General features: G+C 30.6%; 1 protein-coding gene across 3 annotated transcripts in view; it reads right to left on the bottom strand.

The window, feature by feature from the left end:
• Positions 1-20,992, bottom strand: part of LOC119067858 (homeobox protein homothorax) — a 264,173-nt gene that overhangs the window by 71,806 nt on the left and 171,375 nt on the right. For all 3 annotated transcript variants that reach the window (XM_037171095.1, XM_037171097.1, XM_037171096.1), the window contains one exon: positions 9,162-9,310. In XM_037171095.1, the coding sequence (XP_037026990.1) occupies positions 9,162-9,310 (149 nt within the window). The remainder of the gene's footprint in view (positions 1-9,161; positions 9,311-20,992) is intronic.

Below are 20,992 nucleotides of genomic sequence, written 5' to 3'. Positions count from 1 at the left end.
TTGTGTTTGAGATACAAACAAAACGAAATTTGCATTTACTTTATTAAAAGATTCAGTTGAAAGATAAATTAAGATAAGCGCAAACATTTCGGAAGGCGTCGGAAATTAGCCAGACTAACTACATAATGTAACGTTCATGTCAAGTAAAGAATAATTTTCTGGTTTTAAATTTTTTTTCCCGTTTTTTTTTACCATTTTACTTGTTTCATATTAATTATTTTTATTTTAGGTTGTGCATCATTATTTGCATTAAAGGTAATCGGAGCTGTTGCGGTGATTCAGTTATTTTCGTAACTGGTCCGGAAGACTTATCGGTATGGGATTAATACGTGCTAACATCCTAGATTTTAATTGTATAATGTATTCATCATTTCAACGTGTGACATCATTTACATGAATATTCACTAATTTAACGGTACACAGAAAAAAAAAATTAAAAAAATGTATAACCAACCCTCTGCATACTATTTTTTTCCGTGCTATATAAATCCACCATAACCGTATCCAACGTATAATTTCCACTTTTTTTTTCTTTTCCCTTCAAATAGCGGAAATGTAATATGAAAAAAAATTGTTAGCCACAAGTCCATTTCCGATCCGAGATCTATTTCCGATTCGTAAAGCTCTGACTTAGTTTCAATGGATTTAACATTCAAAAGTACAAATATTCGAAAACTACGTCTACATGAAGCCCGGGTCTGCATGTACAGTATATTTATGGTATTATGGAAAGTATACAATTTTCAGTTGGTTCGATTATTATGATGGTTTTTCTATATGTATTTTGCTATACTTTCAGAGGGTGACGGGAAAACGATGGGAATGAATACGATTTTCGATAATATAGGTTGTTTACCGGATATCATATAATATGCTTATATGTGCTTTCTGGTCCAATGCCGGAATATGATATGACGATTTAAGGGGTGATTTAATCATTTCTAAAGATTTCATGTCTGTTATACCTTTTAAAGTCGATGGACATAACGTGGAAAATTGATTTTTTTTTTCATCTGAAAATTGAACTTTCGAAAGAAAATGAAGTTGAAACAAGAAATGTTAGCTGAACTTACATGATGTACTATTCATCTGTTTGTCCTCCCCAATATTGTTTTTTTTTCTATCTGAGACACATACATAAATAGCCAGCATCGGCACAAAAAAAAAATAAGAAAGAATCCACAACTTTTTCTTCTACATACCCTCATCAAAAACGACAAACCAAGCATCGAATGTCACTTTTGGAATTCCCATAACACCGAAACGTTAATATTTAACGAGATGAATAAGAAAATTGCAGAAATTGTACAAAAGTTCTTAGGCAAAAGTGGTAGGATCAATCCACAAAACCACTTTATGTATATTATGCTACATTTACCATACACACCCATATCCCATTTTTTTTTATATACTCATTTTCCAGAATACGATTGTGAAGTACATCGAATTAGTGAGCGACTTTCAATAAAATTAGTGTTTTGTTTTGGCAACGATTGTCAGATTTGATTGATGAAACATTTGATGGAAAATTTCGAAGAAAAAAAAAATGAATGTGCATTGCACTCATTGCATGTTGAGCCGTTTTAAATTAAAACAACTGAAAAAACTAACAGGATCTTTCGACCGAAATGAGAATTGACCATAAGTTGAAATCTCTTTCCGTACAATTTTTAATTACTTCAGTTAGCAACAAGAGGCCACCAATTTCTGTTGAGTCGATTTTAGAATGTGTGAACATAATACAACTAATCCCGAACAATTGCAACAACATAACTCCAGATTTATTAAATTGTAATCACTAACCGATGAATGTTTGTTCAAAATGAATAAAAAGATTTATGGAACGGAACGGAATGGATGATATGTGGCGTCGTCGTGTGTATAAGACAAATATTCTTCATTTCATCACCTCCGCAATGCGCTCAGCAATTGCTCCTTGCAATACAAATAATGTGTATATTAATCACACATATACACACATTCGGTACAATTAAAAACGCATCTACATCATGCAAGTTTATTTACCAGACACATTAGAATTCACATCTTAAAAGTACAATAACTTCCATTTATACATCAAGTTTTAACAAGCAAAATATTATTTTACACGACTATTTTCAGAGCTGTGTCTTCAATTATAAATTATATGCATGATTCAAAATGCTATTAATAACACAACTAAGTTATTTATAAGAAAAAATAAAATTTTGTATAAGAAATCATTTGCATTCTTGTCGTCATATTCATCATACAAAAATATGCATTGCATACACGTAATTATGTAAAAGAAGTGTATGATGTGTGATCTGTATGCAAAATGCGCTATATGTCTTATGTGCAATATTATATATTATTATATGCAGTCGGGCCACGGGACCACAAGTTAATTTGTGTTATATGTGCTATAGTTTGCATTCGAGCCACGTTCAACAAACTGGTAATTTTATATTAAATAATTACATTTGTTGTTTTTCTCCTCTTTTGTCGAAGAAAAAAAAAACGGTCTTCATCGCAAAGCCAATTAATACACTTCTAATTTGCTCAGTTTAATAAACGTAAATAATTTAAGTGGTCAACGTTTTCACGTTTAAATGCGTATAGAATTTAGAATGTATAAGCAAAAAAAAATTATCTTTAAATCATTTGTGAATAATAATAATAATGAAAAACCAAAATGATGAATCCATTTTATACTAAACTATTGAAAGGGAACACCTTTTTGGAGCGAAGCAAAGAAGATGATGATAAAAAAACAACAAACCCGAAACAAAAACACAACCAATCATAAACATTAATGATTGGTAATTCATCATCATTGCATTCGGAAGATGGAAGATGAACCATAATAATTTAGAATTCTTAACGACCTCTCCTCTCTCTCCCATTCTTTTGACTCGACCATTTTTCATAAAAATTCATTCACATCAGACAAAATGTAGCTCGAAAGAAATGTGTGTAAATTATATGAAAAAAGGAGACCATCATATTGCCCGGGTATGTTATGCACGTTTTCTTGTTGCAGTGAATTATTTTTAATCACACAATTATAAGATAAATAATCAACGAACGTGACCCTTAACCTTTTTTCAGTTCAAAATGAAAGCCTCTTTTCGAGAAAGAGAAAAACGAACAACAAAAAATTGTAGACATTAGAGTAAAAATAATGGCACATCCAATACAATGTGATTACGTTCAAGCAAAAGTCTTGAGAATTGACTTTCAAATAAACAATGGTCATCAGAGATTTGCTCCACAGTTAATTCTTTGGTTTGATTTGACTGCCAGAGAGATGCATGATTCTAATGTTGCAGGTAGTTAGTTCTTTTGATTTATATCCGAAAGCTTCAAACGACACGATCATTTATCATTTAAAAATAAGACATTGTGAAGGTTCCGGAAATGAATGTTTACTAAATTGGAAATAGCAGTTAAGCGACAGACTGCAGGAAAAAAAGTTCAATGTCAATAAGAGACTAATAAATTCCTTGACGTCACAATGCAAACCGCTGTGACCAAATTGGTGAACAATATCGACCGAATTAACTTTGTTTTCCTCGTTCCTTATACTTGAGAAATTCAAATAAATCAGACTCAAATTTGACCAAAACAACTAATAATTTTCCGATAATTTTGGTGTGTCTGTTGAAGAAAGAGACACATCTCTCTGCATTCTTTTATTTATCCATACATCCTTTCCAATATATAAATACAACATTAACGGTAACGAACAAAATCGCCTTCAACCATACATTCCGTATACATTTACTACATGTTGTTGTAATAGTCATGTATAAGTCAGCCAAGTCAGCAATATTACAGAACATTGTCCGATTCAGAAATCGGAAGATAAATTCGACGTTCGACAAGTGATTTACGTAAAGGCTGCATTCGCGTTATTATAGGATTACGATGTCAAAGGACATTTATGGGTTTCGTGTGGTTCATGCACGTAATACGTATTAAGTCGATGGAAACAAAATTTATTGTGACTGCTCGAATGATTTGAAATATTTAGGTTTTGTGGATTCGAATGGAGATGAAGGATTTTCTATTTGAGCACAATATTTTCCATGCGAAAAACGTTTGCCTAAGCATTTTATTATTATCTCTTGCAATCAATGCCGAATACAAACAAATTCATAAATTATGTTCATCAGGGTGGTTTGGTACACCGACTGGTACATGTGTATTATACATAATAACGCTTGTGGGTGTAAAGTTTTTTCGTTTCATTCCTCGTGCGTAATTTTAAAAACGAATTAGAAAATAATTTTTGAATAACAATCTACCACAAATGTGTAACCACGTGCTGTACTCTATGCACATAAATCTTACTAGTCCCTAAACATCCCTATACGCAACATAAAACTCCATTTGATAAATTGCAGACAAATATCTCGTCTAATTACTGCCATTTTAAGCTTTGCTGATTTAATTTCAAACCATAACTGGCACATGAGACCTCCCCCGTGGAATATTCTCACTATACATTCGTATTATATATATATCGTTCTATGGATATGATTGGGGGTATCTCTATTCTCTATTATATGATATAGTACTAACAAAACAAAAACAAACAACAAAATTTCTAGGGTATGAACATAATGGCACCAGATGAAAATTACATGAATATTTTCCAATGTTCTTTTGGTACATAACGTGGGGCATTATAAAGAGTATATGTTTATGCTTCATGTTAAACAATATACATCCGACATAAACTAAAAACGTATAGGCACATACAAATATATATAAATATAAATTCGTATACCGTACATGTCTTACAGTTCTTATGTTATACTATGAAAAGGTTTCCGTGTATTTATGAAACAGATATACAAATAATAACATTTTCAATGTACTATTTTCGCCGCATTACACTACGAAAACAGAAAAGGGCTTTATCTTAAGCTAGGTAGTGCACCTGTGGCCTTTTCGGTAAAAATTTCCATTCACTTCGGTTAAGCTTTGGTCCTATGTTTCTATTTTAAATGACATTTTCTACGGGTACGGGAGCTGTGCGGAATTAGTTGGGCACATAGAAAAAAAAAACATTGTCTCTTACATTTCCACATATAAAAAGGAAAACCACTTTTTCACGAATATAAATCAAATTTAAAATTATTTTTCGAAATACTTTTCGAGATGTTACATAGTAGTTGAGATGGTATAGATCTCTCGGTATGCGGTTTAATGTCGTGTTCTATACTATAGACACATATAGTATACAATGGACATTTATTTTACAGAAATAATATTGGAATGAATGAATTATAGCTTGAATATTGAAACACATTCTACGCTAGCCTAGACGAAAAATAAAAGAAAATTTGTAAAAGAAAAAATTTAAATGATGTTTTTAGGTGTCGTGTCAGTGGTATACCTATTTCTTTACACACACACACAAAAAATGAGAAAGTTTTCAATTTCAAGTGGAAAAATGTTGGAGCCATTTTAAACATGAAAATATTTTATTTTTTACACAAAAAAAGAGAATTAATAAATCACACAGACTTCATGATTTTATGATACAAAACGCACTCATGTCTACACTAATTAACTTGTTGAAATATTTAAGTGAATTATTTATCTGTGCTGTGAAAATGTACGCTGATCATAATGTGATAACTTATGAATGATTTTATTTAACAAAAAATTTCGTACAAAAATTTTTATTTATAGATTTGTATGACGTTCATTTCAACCATTTACTCGAGTAAGTTATTTACATTTTAAAAATTAAAGGAAATTCTAAAAGTATCTCTCTCCAACAATTGGGAAGTGGTTAATTATACATTATTACGTATTATATCACAAAGAGCATAGATTTGTGTGTATGAACACGACATTTTTTCTGATGTACAAAATCCAACGTTTCTTAAAATATGTTTCACGTTTCATGAAAAAAAAAAACATGTAAAATTTGCGCCGAAGCAACTGAAGAACTTGGTTAATCTATTAGAGGAATTGATAAATAACAAACAATTTAAGATTGTCGTCTTCAGGATGTTGAAACATAGAACATTTCCCATTTCTATTACACCGAGACGTTATCAGTGCCAAGTCATTTCAGCGAAGAATATAAATAAAAACAAAACGTCTGAAGGATCAGTAAATATTTCGGTGAAACCATTGTTTCAACTAAAAAAAACAAACAAATCGAATGGTAAAACACTGATACTGTCGGTTAGCTGCTATACACACAATAATGTTCTCCAGCATCCCGTGATCAGTATCTAAATGTCCATCTTTATTGCTTATAACGAAATCGACTTATATTTAAATGGTATTTTGTACACCCATTTCATCCGTTCGTTGCCTAAATGGTCAAAGTAATTTCTAGCACAACTTAAATGTCCATTTTTCAGATAAAATCACATTGTTAAACTGCCATAAACACCCCTTTTACTCAAAAAACATTCGAGGATATATTAAAACCATTTTGCGAAATGGTCAATTTTGCTCTATGACTGACCTCTCACTCGTTTACATATTAAACCAAGCTGGTGCGTTGCTATGTAAATTTCCGGGATTACCAACTGAAAATCATTTATTTTATATTTGAATTTAGATATCTGAGATTATATATCCTTTATGGAATCCTTTTTTTATATGCTGAAATTATATGGTTACTGTTATAATGCTGGTGTCGAATGTTCTGAATTGTTTGACTGTTATCGACAGATAAAAAATTGTATGACTTTTCGGATATATCAAGAGCTTTGCATTCAAGAACTCTACGACTACCTTTGCCTCTTGTAAATAAAAATTCCATTAAATCGGAAAGCGTATCGTTTCTCTTCGATAAATTCATTTCGTTTTGTTCTAAAGTAATGATGCGCTATGGCTGTGTGTGTATGAATCAATGTGACTGTGTGTTTGAATTATTTTTTTTTCGTACCAAATAACTCCACCACGTACTTACAATAACGTAAAACGATAGACGAGCACTTCAATAATGATATTAATGTTTAAACCAGACGAGACCCAAAGATAAGACCAGACGTTTCAATCAACTAAAGTGCTATTCCTCCATATAATGTAATGGCGTCATGACATTGAATTTTGTATAGAAAATACAAAATTTATTTTCACATTGATTACTTCAAAACAGAGGAGGATAAAAGCTCGGAATTTTTGAATTTCTAAATTTTTCACTGAGTAGACAATGAGAACGGAATACAGGTTTTCAAGGGATGTTGAATATACATATAGTATGTTATATATATAACAATCACAATTTTGGGGCTTAGACTTTTCATTTTGGGCTACTGCATATTAATGTCTGGTGTTAAGCTAAAGCAACGTATTATTTATATGCCACATTTACCTCTTGCCAGTTCATCTCTATGTACAGCTACGTATATATGTATGTATATCATACAAGCCCCAGTGCCCACATAATGTAACACGCGTGTATACATATGTGTGCTGTCTATACATCCTTTTGTACAAATAACATGTTTGTGACTTTTGTCTGTTTAGATGTCCAGTCCAATATATGCCTGCAGATGTACGGATATCGTACAGAGGACTAAAAGGCTTAAGAGTTGAGGATTAAAACATATTTACCTCATTCACCTTTCTCAAAATGCATTATTTAGGTAGGAAAATTATATTGTACGTTAAAGCTTTGACGATTCCGACTATTCTGAGCCGCACATATATAAGTCACCACCGAATGAAAAACACCCACTCTAGCTATATATTAATATCAAACCCGAAAACTGTCGTCCGGCAACAACTACATGAAAGTTATGGTGGATATGAGTTTTGGCTATATCCAGAGAGAGTGTGTGTATTTTGGAGCAAAAATATTTTCGAATGGGGTTAATGAAGAGGCTTATATGGATGTGGAATACGGGCTTAGAGTGATACGAAAGTTGCAAGATAGTGATGTATACAACTCTTCTTTTTTTTCATACATTTGACAAACTGTGCAAACCTATACGAAAAGGATGTACTAACACAAAAACTAAAGTTTTTTTTTACAACATTTTTTGTCCAACCGTTTCCATGTGTATGCTGGAGCTGGGTACACATGTAGAAGTGCATAACTAAAATACGTAGTTCTATTAGCGCAAGGTTTGTTGACATCATGTGGAATGGAATGACATATGCTTTAATAAAGTGAGATTATTTTTCATTTCTATAAATTCGACGCCGAAAAGAAGATTAAAATATAATTCTCAAATATCGGATGCAAACCGATTTTGCAAACTTTGTTTTATTCTGGTTTAGAATTATTGATTTATAAGCACACAAATCCTAAGAGGATAACACACTAACATAAATGTAAAGGCGGTACCGAGACATCTAAGGCATTTAAATATGTGGAAAGTTTGCTCATTTTTGCGTCAGACGTTATTACGTTATGGCAAGAAGATGTCAATCATTAACATATATGATATAAAATTGAAGAGATGTTTCTGAAAAGACTACCTTACGACATTGAATATTACAAGTACGCTACCAAGTGGAATGGTTCAACCATATTCCTCGAACATGGCATGACAATTTAAAGACTGGCATCGTTATTATTAATTTCAAAACATAAAAAAAACGCCAAGGAAGAAAAGAGATTCTAATTAGATTACCTGTGGAGCTAACGCTAAAGATTTATGTCCATATAGCTGAATTGAATACTGTGGACGAATAGAATTTAATTTTGTGGTACACAATATGACATTCCAAACATATTCACTCACATATCCACAATGTGTAAGAACGCATCGAAGAGATAACGAACTATAATGTGTTTGAATCGATTTTATGCGGACACGGTACCATACGCCATGTAAATGGCGTGTTAACATGGCAGGAGGTCAGTTGTCATGCTGAGTCTTGGAAAACAGTTTTGCATTTTCAATCGATTTTGTTATTAATTCTTCTCTTATTTTTTTGTGTGTGTTGTGTATGTGTGTAAATATCCTCTCTTCAATATTTTAATTTAATGCAATTGGGCTACGTGAACAGCGCGCAATGTATGGTAATTGGTATTGCATTAAAACTGTAATTTCCTCGGTAATAAAGAATAAGTAATGTAAAACATCTTTATTGAAATTGTCTGAATTTTTTTTTCTCTGCAGTACAGAGCTTTCTAAAACATTTCATGGAAAAGTAATCAACAATCGAAACAATAATAAAAATGAACTTACCGTTAAATGTTGAAACAGCCACGCTCTGAGGATATTTGTTGCAACTTTAGGAAATATGCCACGTTTCTTTTGGTTCTTTTTGCCATTCGCGTCGTCATCTTCTTCACCCGTACCTTCTCCACTACCTATGCTAGCATTACTTGCGTCACCTGGAATGGACAAGAGATTTGGCCGTTAGAAATGTTGTTGGAATGTAGTGAAACTTAATTAATCAAACTCTTATTCATCAGCAAAAAAAAGTCAATTTCAGATAGTACTGTCCCAACTTTGATATAGTCTCAATCCTTAAGGTATAAAAGTGATGAACAATTATTCTAACCAAAAACGAGAGGTTTAATATGTGTAATGATCTGTTCCTGCCTTTGTGATTAACGCAAAAGCTTATTAGTTTTATTGGATATTTTTTGAGGGAATACTAGTGCAGGTCAAAAGCATTTATTTCGATCGACATGCTACGAAAATTCATCGATCTGACAGTTACTGTGCATTTTGTACTCTCTCTTGTTTTCTGTGCACTGAATACATGAATCATTATTACAACAATGCAAAAAAAATTGTTTAACTTCGCTAAGTAACAATCAATAAATAGTTAGGAAAGGGCGTTGTCACGGATCCATACAATGGAAATTGTAGAATTATAAACGATCTACCGCCGGTATATTAAAACTGATCATATTCTAAGATAGCGTGCAACCTTATTTGCATGTTACATTTACATATCAAATGCGCGCTGATATCAAATACGATCAATTTTATTTTATATATAAAAAACAGTCCGCGCCATCGAAGATTATTTGTCTCGAAATAAATACATTGTACATTGATTTGTTGTTCATATTCATTACGCATTTTCCTTTTAGAATATTGGTTGGATGAATAGAAGGTGGAACAAGTACAACCTTATATGTTATAATGGGACTAGTGGTTATAGCAACGATTATCCAATTTAATGCTATGGTTGCATTTGATATAGACGTTTTTGTACAGACATAATATGCAAAACATTTAGAAGAAGAAGAAGGAAAAAAAAACTTTGGATTAAATTCAATGAAAATATTTTGAAATTATATTTTTTTTTTCCTCTGTTGTGTCGATAGAAAATTGATTACCTTTTTAGCGAACCGCTATCAAATATTTTTGAATAAAATTTCCATTTATTTAACCAAAAATTTATGCTCATGTAGACTGATAAGGTAATAAACAATTTCAAATTACCATCACTCAACATAACATTTCAATAAATAATTTACATAAATTACCTAACAGCTAAATAGTTACAAAGCCCCCCTCACCAAACAAAAAAAAACTTTAAGTTAAATTTATATTTTGAAACCTGAAAATCAAAACGCTTTCGTTCACACCTTTGCAGTTAATAGAACTCAAACCAAAATAATTAAAAACGATCACCATAGTTTTATCATTAACATTTATATATATATATGTATATATACCAGGCGGGAGAAGGAGTGAGAGAGAAAGAGAGCGAAAAAAAACTAATTTTTTATATTTATATTCAATTCAATGACAGACAACAAACATTTAGCTTAAGAGGGATATCGTTAAAACCATTAAGAAGACAAATAGCTAACATTTTCGTCTTAATTTTAAATTCAAAATTATATGTTATTTAATTTATTTATCTTTTCAAATAATAAAATATTCTATGATGGAAGTTTTGAGATTTTTTTCTTCTTTTTCATTTTTTTAAAACGTAGACGTTATAAGACAAGACCTATTTTGGAATAATTTTATTTATATAAAAAAAAATCAAAAATCCTAAAAACTATCCGAAAAAAAAACTCGTTTTTAATGGTTTCGAACACGATGTTTTTTTGTTGTTGTTGTTCCTTTCCTCTGCTCCAACGTATAATATGAACATAATACCCAATTTGAATCGAAAAAATCTAATATTTTTTAGATTCTTTTATTCAATTCTGGTTTAAATATCCATAACTCACCATTAATTTAAATAAAATGATCATTTGTTTGGCCTATTCTTTTTAACGAAACAAAATCTTGGTGATTGGTATTGATCGTCTGACGAGGGATAAATATTTTTAAAGATTTCCGTAATGCAAAAAGGAAAAAAATTGAAAATTTCAACAATCAGATTTTTTTAAAAGATCGAATAGCGACCAATTAATTATAAACTGCACTTTGTAGTCTATGTGTCCATGAGTACATGTATAAACAATTCCTTTTCGCGTATCATAATTGATTAGCATCAATTAAAATCAGCATTTTATTTTTCGCTATATGCTTATCAAAACCGTGGTATGATATTTGAATACGAATTAATTTAAATAATTTTTTTTTGCGTGTAGAATTTTTATTTTTCGTCTTTTCAATCTTAAGCATACGTACATATCTATAATATCAATAAATTAAACCTTGCATCATTAAGATTGAAAGAAGTTAAATGTATAATGCAACATGATCATTAATCATTTCCCTCCCGGTTTTTGTATTTGGGATTTTTGTTATCCTCTTTGCCAACCATATTATACGTTTACGTATGTATATATCAATGCATGTACATTTTGGATGGATACAAATAATATAGTTGAATATCTGCGATTGCCATCAGCTAAAATATATTTACAGATACGATTACTCTGGATTATGTGAGCGCTTTTCTATATATATATATATACAGATATACGTAAATAGTATATGTTTATAAATATGTACCAGAAAGATATGAAAGACTGATACAATATAGAAGTCACATTTGTCGTTTGTTATATCTCGATTTGTGTACACTCTGGTTAATGTGTATCATCCTGTTTTTAGAGATGGATACAGAAAATACATCTCACAGCCAGCAAAGATATGTTTACTTAGTTAAACAACGATTGTATAAGACGAGAGTGAAGAAAAAAAAATATCAGAGATTTATTTTAAGAATTTAAATAACAGACAATTTATCAAAATCTATGTTATTTACTGAGTTTAAATATAATATGGAGACTTTGAAGAATTATATAAAGAAAAAACTAAAAGAAAAAAAATTACAAATTTTTTTTCTCGAACACACAAACTTCGGTCTCGTTCCGTTTATCCGTGGACAAGTTCATTGCAATATAATGTAAATCAAATGTGTATGGAATATAGTAATCGAAATGGAAAGCAGTACAATTGCAAAGGGTAACTTTGAAGCATGCACGGCTGAAATGCGTGTCAGATTGTGTCATGGACAGACATACTGTGTTTGTTTGTTTTTTTTATATTATATATACGTATTACGTATGTTCTCTGGTTGAATATCAACGAACAATAAGCATATTATTTGTAAAAGGTTATGCCAAAAATAAATCCATCTCCTATTAATACATTTCGGATCAAAATGAATGAATGATTGAATAAAAGTCATGTTCAATCGACTCATGTTCACGGTCAGGTGATAGTCCCAAAAGAGATATGTAAAGAATTGGTTACTAAAGTGCTTTTTATCATAGATCTTTTCTTGAAAATATGAAGTAGCCGACACATAGTTAGTTGAAAAAATGGAAATTGGTACAAATAATTTTATACAAAAAAATATAATATAATTTATTCGAAATGGATTGTAATCACTTATTATGCAACGAAAAAAAAAATTGACCGGCTTTAATCGACAATCATAAAAACCTTACAATAAAAAAGCAACATAAAAGTACACCGCTTATTAACAACAGAACTTAAACATGCATTCAATAGATAGATTTCATAAGTCACGATCATTGTGTTCTTAAGGTAAAATAACATGTGTAGGAATAGGTTCGGTTCATATATATATATATATATATATATATATATATATATATATTCTCGAATTCTGTATGCATGTACTTACAATTATTTAAATATAGCCCCAGAGTGTGGTTGCATAATAATTATAATTATACTAATACTTCTTGATATATACAACAGTTTTTGATGAGAAGATAAGTTCTATTCTAATTACAGTCAAGTTGCACTCTGAGTATACATGTGATACATTTATATATATATATATGGATGACGTGGGTATACTATCGCATAATCTGTTTTTAAAATAATACCAAGAGTGAGCCGAGAATGTATATTTTATATGAGTACACATTTTCTTTCCTGTACAGAACCCATTTTACAAGTGAACGAAATGTATTTTCCTCTTTTTTTTTCGAGGTATCCATGAACAGAAAAATCGAAGCTACAAATACTGAACAGAGAAATAAATTCAATTTAATCGATGGTTAGCGAATGATTACTTATTAGTAAAATAAAATAAGAAGACGAAGAAGGGAAAAAAAATATTATGAAAAGAAGAGGCCTGAGTGTAGCATTAACATAGTTCGTATATTAAAAATTCTAACTGATTGTTACCATATATTTAAAACATTCTTTAAAGCAGTCATCAACAATATAGCAGTTGAAAGTAACCTTTAATAATAAATTATACCGATTGTTAAATGTATCTTTAACGAAAATATTTTTATTGAGAAGTCAGAACGAAAAAATTTTTTTTTTTTCATAAAAATATTTCGTTTTTTACGTTTGAATTTATTAAAAAAAAATCTCTCTCTCTAAAATAGTATAAATGCGCACATAGAGAAAAACTCTACAATACCCTTTCTGTGATTTTTCTGGCAACCCATAATTAAATTGATTTTTTTTAATAATAAAAGATACAACTGAAAGCGTAAAATGTTATTTTTTTTCTGTTCGTTTTAATAAATACGTCTATTATACGTGTACAATATATACATATAATCATATCGTCATGAAGAATAAGAGAACTGAAATTGTAAGAATTCTTAAGAAGTCTTTCTTTCGACAGAGATGAAATTTCTACATTTTTTAACGAATTCTTTATACACAAAAAATTGAATTCTTGTTTTTTTTTGTTCGTCTCGGATATTTAGAGTTTTAATTAGACTTATGAAATGATGAAAATATTAATTGATTTTATGATAATGGAACATAACCATTGAGACGAATAATGAACTTGGAATTCAACGAAATTCTTTTTTTTTCTTTCCTCATAAAATAACATCCATTAACTAAAATGTAATTTACCAAATTTGAAAAGTGATACATTCACTTAACAACTAATAAGATTAGCTACAATAATAAATAAACGAAAATTGAACTAAAACCCAATTCGTCTTTTAACGGTGAAATTTGTTAACCCATATCAAATAAAATTATGTAGAACGTGTTGATACACACAGTAGTCTTTTGTATGCAAATAATTGCACCAGAATAAAAAGGGATGCTCTTCCAACGCCTAAAAACGATATTATTTTAAGATAATGGTGTGAGGAAAAGTCACATTAAACACAAGGGTAAGTCGGTGCCCGTTTTTCATACATCTATACATAATATAATAATACAACATACCGTGCATTGTTGTATGTTGTTGATGTTTTTTCAGTGAATAGGGTGGTTAATGACTCACAAACATTTTACAGAAAAGTCACATCCGAAATGGAAATAAGAAAAACGGATACACTGTTAAAATATGATTTGATTTAATATTTTTCATTTATATTTCGTTTCCAGCCCCGTAAAGTGATTTTTTTTTGGTAATGTTAAAAGGTAGCACGTTCACTTTGGAAAAATCTACGTAAAATACGCTAAATGTAAACCGGATTTCGCGAGAGACAGGGAGAGAGAGAGAGGGAGAAAATGCCTGGAGCACAGTGTCTATTATTGGAATGGTAACTTTACAGTTAAAGTAAAATGAGTGCGAATAAATCTAGATGTACCTTTGGCGATATATTTCTAATCATCTGATGACAAAAATAAGCGATGAGCCTTAATTAGAACTACCATTTATACCAAAGCGGTATTTAAAAACGAATGAAGTGGCATGAAATATTCGCATGCAACTTTAAACAAAAGAATTAACAGATTTACTTGCTGTATAGGACCATATATTTGCCGATTGCAAAATTCAATCTAGCGACGACATAACGATAATTCAAATTGACAATTTTTAGCAGTGTATGATGTATACGCTTTAAAGACATTAAGCGCGTACGTATGTGTTTGAATATATAAATAAAATCAAGTTAAGTACAGTAATCCATCAACCCAACCCATAAATAATTTTACTTTTACCCATGCAGTTTTGTAGACTATTTTTTTGAGTAACTTTCGGTTGAATTGTTGATAATTCACACAGAAAATGTGAATTTAAATTATATTTTGAAATGTTCAAGTTCGTTGACAATATTTCCGAAAATGGAAAGAGGCAAAAAAATGAAGAAACTATTCCATTACTGAAATTTGTGCATTAAAAATATTTTCTTTGGAAGCAGGAGTCACGTATAGATGTACGCATATTAAATGAGAATATTATATAGTGTTATGAGCCGGATCAAGAAGTTGGTGGCAATAAAAAAGATATAAAAAATTATGTGTACACACAAATTAAATTTTACTCTCGAATCAATTTAATAAACTGCTGAAATCTAAGTCGTTTAAACTTATGTTTACAAAACAATAAAAACTATTTTCTTATCGAAATCACATTGAAAATTCGAATATTAAAATTATTATAACACCCGTAATAAACTATGCACATGAATTTTCCGAACAACTTTATTTTACTAGCACTTGAAAATTATTTTTTTTAAAAACATTTTTAAGATTTAAGTGTGGCGCCCGGTTCTCTCAATGTACATGTATATGTATATAAAATATGTGTACTGCTATATGGATCATAAAATGTTATCATGATCGTATAGAGGCAATAAAATTTATTAACCATTAAACGAGACAAAATATAAATAACAATCATAGTAATTTAAAGGGAAAAAAATGCACAACTATCACAAACTCACCATATTATTTATATTTTTATGTGTGAAAGTGAGGCGTTTGATGCGTTTTTTATGAGTGGACATACATCTGTCAAATCAATCACTCATAGATTATATTTTTCGGTAAAAGGGTAATTCTGGTTTCGGTTTTTATCTAAAAATAAACAATTTCCAGTGGCTGGTATGTGTGGATGTTCATTCGATTTGTTTTTTTTATTACCGTGTTGTCATTTATTGTTTCTCACATCTAAATCTAAATTTTATCAAATTAATTTATTGGATAATTATGAATGACACATTCAATATACATTTGCAAGATCGAATCGAATCCGATTAGAGCTACAACTTTGTCACATACATTTTTAATCCGTCATCCAACCGAATGCATTTTGTTAATTATTTCAACTGGTGTTATGTTGCGCGGAAAGTATGGTCGTTATAAATGTCGCGTCTGATACGGTCATTTTAAATGTCATTTTGTTGATCTATACTACCAACACATTCAGGTCGAGCTCGTACTGGAAATTATCATCATTCTGATATTAATATTTTATGGTTACAACGAGCCAATCCGAAATACATTTAGCAAAAATAATGTTAGCGTACTTGTTGTTCACCGGCGAACCCAACAACCCTTAAAAAGTCGTTCAGCTATTCATTGGTATAGTTTCTCATTAGACTAGACCTTATAGGCCCCCACAAACGGTTAATTTGAATGATTTCAAGAAAAGCATCTCGACAATATATTATAGTCAAATGCGTGAAATAAGTGGAAGTGGAAAACCTTTATAGATAAAGAACGAACCAGACGTATTCGTAATAACAAGTATCCACCATTCTCAATATTATACGGTCTTATCTTTAACGAAAATAAAACAACTGCAAGAAAAAGCTATTATCGACCGTACGACCATATAATTAAAGTTACGCGGGCGGTACAACGTGTTAAGACCATTTTATGTGCATTATATATGTATATACAGAGAGAGACGTATACCTACCTACCAGTTTTTGAAATGTAACGTTATGTATTGTATCCATATATATGTACGTTACAAGCATGTATTACATTCGATTGAAATCTATAGAATAGAATGATGGATCACCAATCACAACATGTCTATTTTACATATTATACACAGACGAGTCATTGACTTTATATATTTATATATAATATTTATATAAATGGTTGCTGTTAACCTATGGGTCAAGGCTAGAAAAGCAGTGTTAATATGACGGTTCGATCATATTTTTTATTTTGAAAATATATACGCGCGAGTTACATGAATCAATAGAATTCGAAACAATATTATTGCTTCTTATAGGAGATAACAAATTGTCTTATGGTAATCATGTGGTACTTTAAGTAAAGGACTAATCAGCAATGTACAAAGACGAAAAAACAAAATTATTGGAAACAACAACAAAAACTACAGACGCTCAATGTAAGTGTAATTAAAGCAATTTTCCATAATTTTGTGACCTTCTCATTCTCGGCAAGTAATTCAGTGTCCTCAATAGACTTAATGATTAAGTAAAAGCCATCAAATTTGAAGTTATGGTTATTGGCTGAAAGAACTAAAAATCACTTGCAAATCTCAATAAAATACGGTTATACGGTTATTTCATGTGTTTAAGCAACAAAACTGATGTGCTTTAAGGCTCATGGGAAAATGTGTGCAAAAGATATTAAATAACGATCTTAAAGGTAACAGCGCATACACACAATTGCTTACCATAAACAATTTACTATCATTAACTGTCAAAATTTTCAAGATTTATGTGTTACATTGTTGCTTTTGTTTTCCGTTGTTAACGTTTTACAATAAGCTTTAAAAACTATTAAATTTCTGACAAAAGAAAATGATTATGTTATGTGTGTTGATGTGGTTGTACGTACGTACGTACGTATATATATATATATATACATATATATATATATATACATGTTATAACTTAAATGCAAACTCTTTTTCGTTCCCTTTATGGATTGACATTGTCTCGAAATGAAGAAATTAATATTTTTGTAAAGTAACCATTTGAATAGATCTAATGGTTAATTAAAGTTTAAATGGTGTGAGACGCTTTTTGCATGGAGAAAATAGCCGCTGGACATTCCTTTGTGAAAAGAAATCGTCATCAATCATTTTATTTCTTTTTCACGTGATTTTTTCTTTGTATAATAATAAGACGAGGGCATTAGCGTTGAACAATTTGTAAACATGATGTAAATGTCGCATTAAATTTTTATAAGACAGTTGAAAACTACTTCGGGCGCATTGAAACCATTCTACGAAGAAGAAAAAAAACAAAACGATTTTAACATTCATTTTGCGGAAGAGCGATGCATTTAGGCATTAGACCCAGTACTGACGGATTGAAAGATTTAGAGCTATACATAGCAATCCGATTTTTTTTTATTACGCTCTATTAACGGGGACAATTGTTTCCACGAGTCCGTCATCATGTCAATCAATTAAGTGCAGTTTTATTTACTTATTTGTTCCAGGGCACATGCAGTAAAAACAAAATTTGTTTTTCAATTGCATTGAAGTAATAGGTATACTAAAAACGTTCCATTAGACTTTCCTCCGATATATTCTAACTGTGTGCGGTATATATGCCACACCAACGAAATATGCTTTTCATGCGAGTATATAATTCGAACAAATAATCATTCATGTAAAGTCGCCCTTGCGCTCCATTTTCATTCACCCTCACAACTGTACAGCATACATGCGGTGTGTGTCATTCGCAGAAATATCTGCTTTTGACATCCAGGAAAATGAAGAGTGCGACGGTAAATCTTTCAATGGTACACAGTTTTTGGATATATTATTTACTTTCAGATAATTCATTTCATATGGTCCTACTATAATCGTATAATCAATGAGTGAAAAAAAAATGTCTATGAAGTATGAAGTAATGTGGTTTTTTCGCTCTACATTTTTTTCTCCTATCCTCGCCCGAACCATGTACGTACAGAAAAAAAACGATGCTGTTTATCTTCTCATACACTTTTAATAGAATTGAAATGAACCCTCTATTTCTTGCACATCATCCACAATTTTCGAAATAGATTTCTCTAAGCGTCTATAAATAATTTCAAACTAAAATCACATTGAAAATTCTCTTTGCATTTCCAAAACGTTTATATTATCGTCAGGAGTGGTGCAAAATTTTAAATCGTGTTTTGCATCGTAAATTTTGTATTTTTATGTAGTTTTTTTCTACTTCTTCTTCTTGCGAAAGAATTGCATTTAAAATGCACGTTCTTATCAATGAAATGGAAAATTATATTTTGATATGCACAGCGTAAAGAAAAAAAAATGTTATTTTGCTAATGGAAAGACCGTTTTCTTGTTAAAGATATACGCTGAATAATAGAATATATTCTTGGCGGAATAGGATGTCATTTTCATATATACATATATTCTCACCATATGTACAACTCAAGATATTTTGTTTGCTACCAACTCATAATTTTTAATGTAAAAACTATTTTTGTCTGGATAGTTCTGGGTAACTGAAGTGACTATGGGTCCAAACACTTCCACGTGTGTGTGTTCTACCCAGGATGTGAGAAGAAAAAAGTGGATAGAACTATAATCAATGATTATAAAAACTATCTTCCGCTTTCTTCACCCTACTTTCACGTACCTCAGTCAATGTCTTCGAAGAGAATTTTCCCAACTTATTTAAATAAATGAACTGAACCGTTTTTCGAATATTTAAAGCGACACTTCCGCCTTCGTGTCACTTACAAATAGCATTAAAACAGAGTTGCATCAAAATCATATAAGTCTATTGAAAATGAATTCAGATTTCATTCCAGCAAAATGGATGCATCAATATGCATTAAAAGTAATGTTTTCAGCATCCTCTCCCCCGGCAACAAATATGTTAACACATTTTCCATTCAATCTAATATCGAGCCATTCCTTCTAACCGAAAAAAAGAGGCATGCAATCAAAATCGGGCATAAATTCTCAAATGTAATGCATCGCATAATTTAAAGTCAATTGTCATATTCCGACCCGAACAATTTCAATTAAATTAATAAATTTAAATAAATTGTACCACTTCGCACTATATTGAAATACAAAATTGCAATACCGCAATTCGATAAGCTTTACGATAACGACAGTTGTAAATATGTTCAGTCTTCACAATTAGGATATTTATTTAAAAACAAATGTGCTCATATACTTCAACTTAAAAGTTATATGGAAATGGCAAAGACATTCTCGGGCTGTTTATATTTATGTTGCATATAGGAAAATTATGACCAAGATCTGAATATACCTGTTGCAAATTACCCACGCATAATTTTGTTGACTCTTTAAGAATCAACGTGCGTTGTGTGTGTGGTTTTTTTTTGTTCCATTCTCTTCTGCCTGTCTGAATAATCTTGTCGCATCCAGCAAGACTATAATAACTCCCACATTTTATGGAAACAACAATCTCTACAAATTACTTTATTTTATTTTGTTCGAAATGTGTACTTACTTTACATATTATTTGTCATCTGTAAGTATATATTCACAAGATGCACACATATATATAGCTATAAAATGCACCGGTATTTTGACGACTGTGTAAATATTGTATGAAAAAATAAATAGATTTTGTATGATTTTTCATAAAATTTTATTGTACATTGTTATTCGAAATATATCAGATCCAAAAGTATATAAATATCTTTAATAAAAATATAGATATTTATAAACAACAAAAAATCCGTATACAAATAAATAAATACAACAACAACAACAATAACAACAAAATAATGCATATCATGGCAATGCATCCCATTCGTAATCTTGTATCTCCGATATAATTCTAAGAAAAAGACAAGAAGCTTGCAAGTACATTACGTACACACAGATAGACATACATATTATATGGTGTGTGGTGTACATTAGATTTTGATAATAAAAAAATCATCGCATAAATCATTTCAAAAAGATATCTGTATTTCATGAGAAATTAGCTGTGTGACATGTGGTATAAATTTTCGTCTCTACCAGCCGAGTGTTT

The sequence above is a fragment of the Bradysia coprophila genome, assembly GCF_014529535.1.
Source record: "Bradysia coprophila strain Holo2 chromosome X unlocalized genomic scaffold, BU_Bcop_v1 contig_130, whole genome shotgun sequence".
NCBI classification, from domain to species: domain Eukaryota; kingdom Metazoa; phylum Arthropoda; class Insecta; order Diptera; family Sciaridae; genus Bradysia; species Bradysia coprophila.
This window is presented reverse-complemented; position numbering and strand designations above follow the sequence as displayed.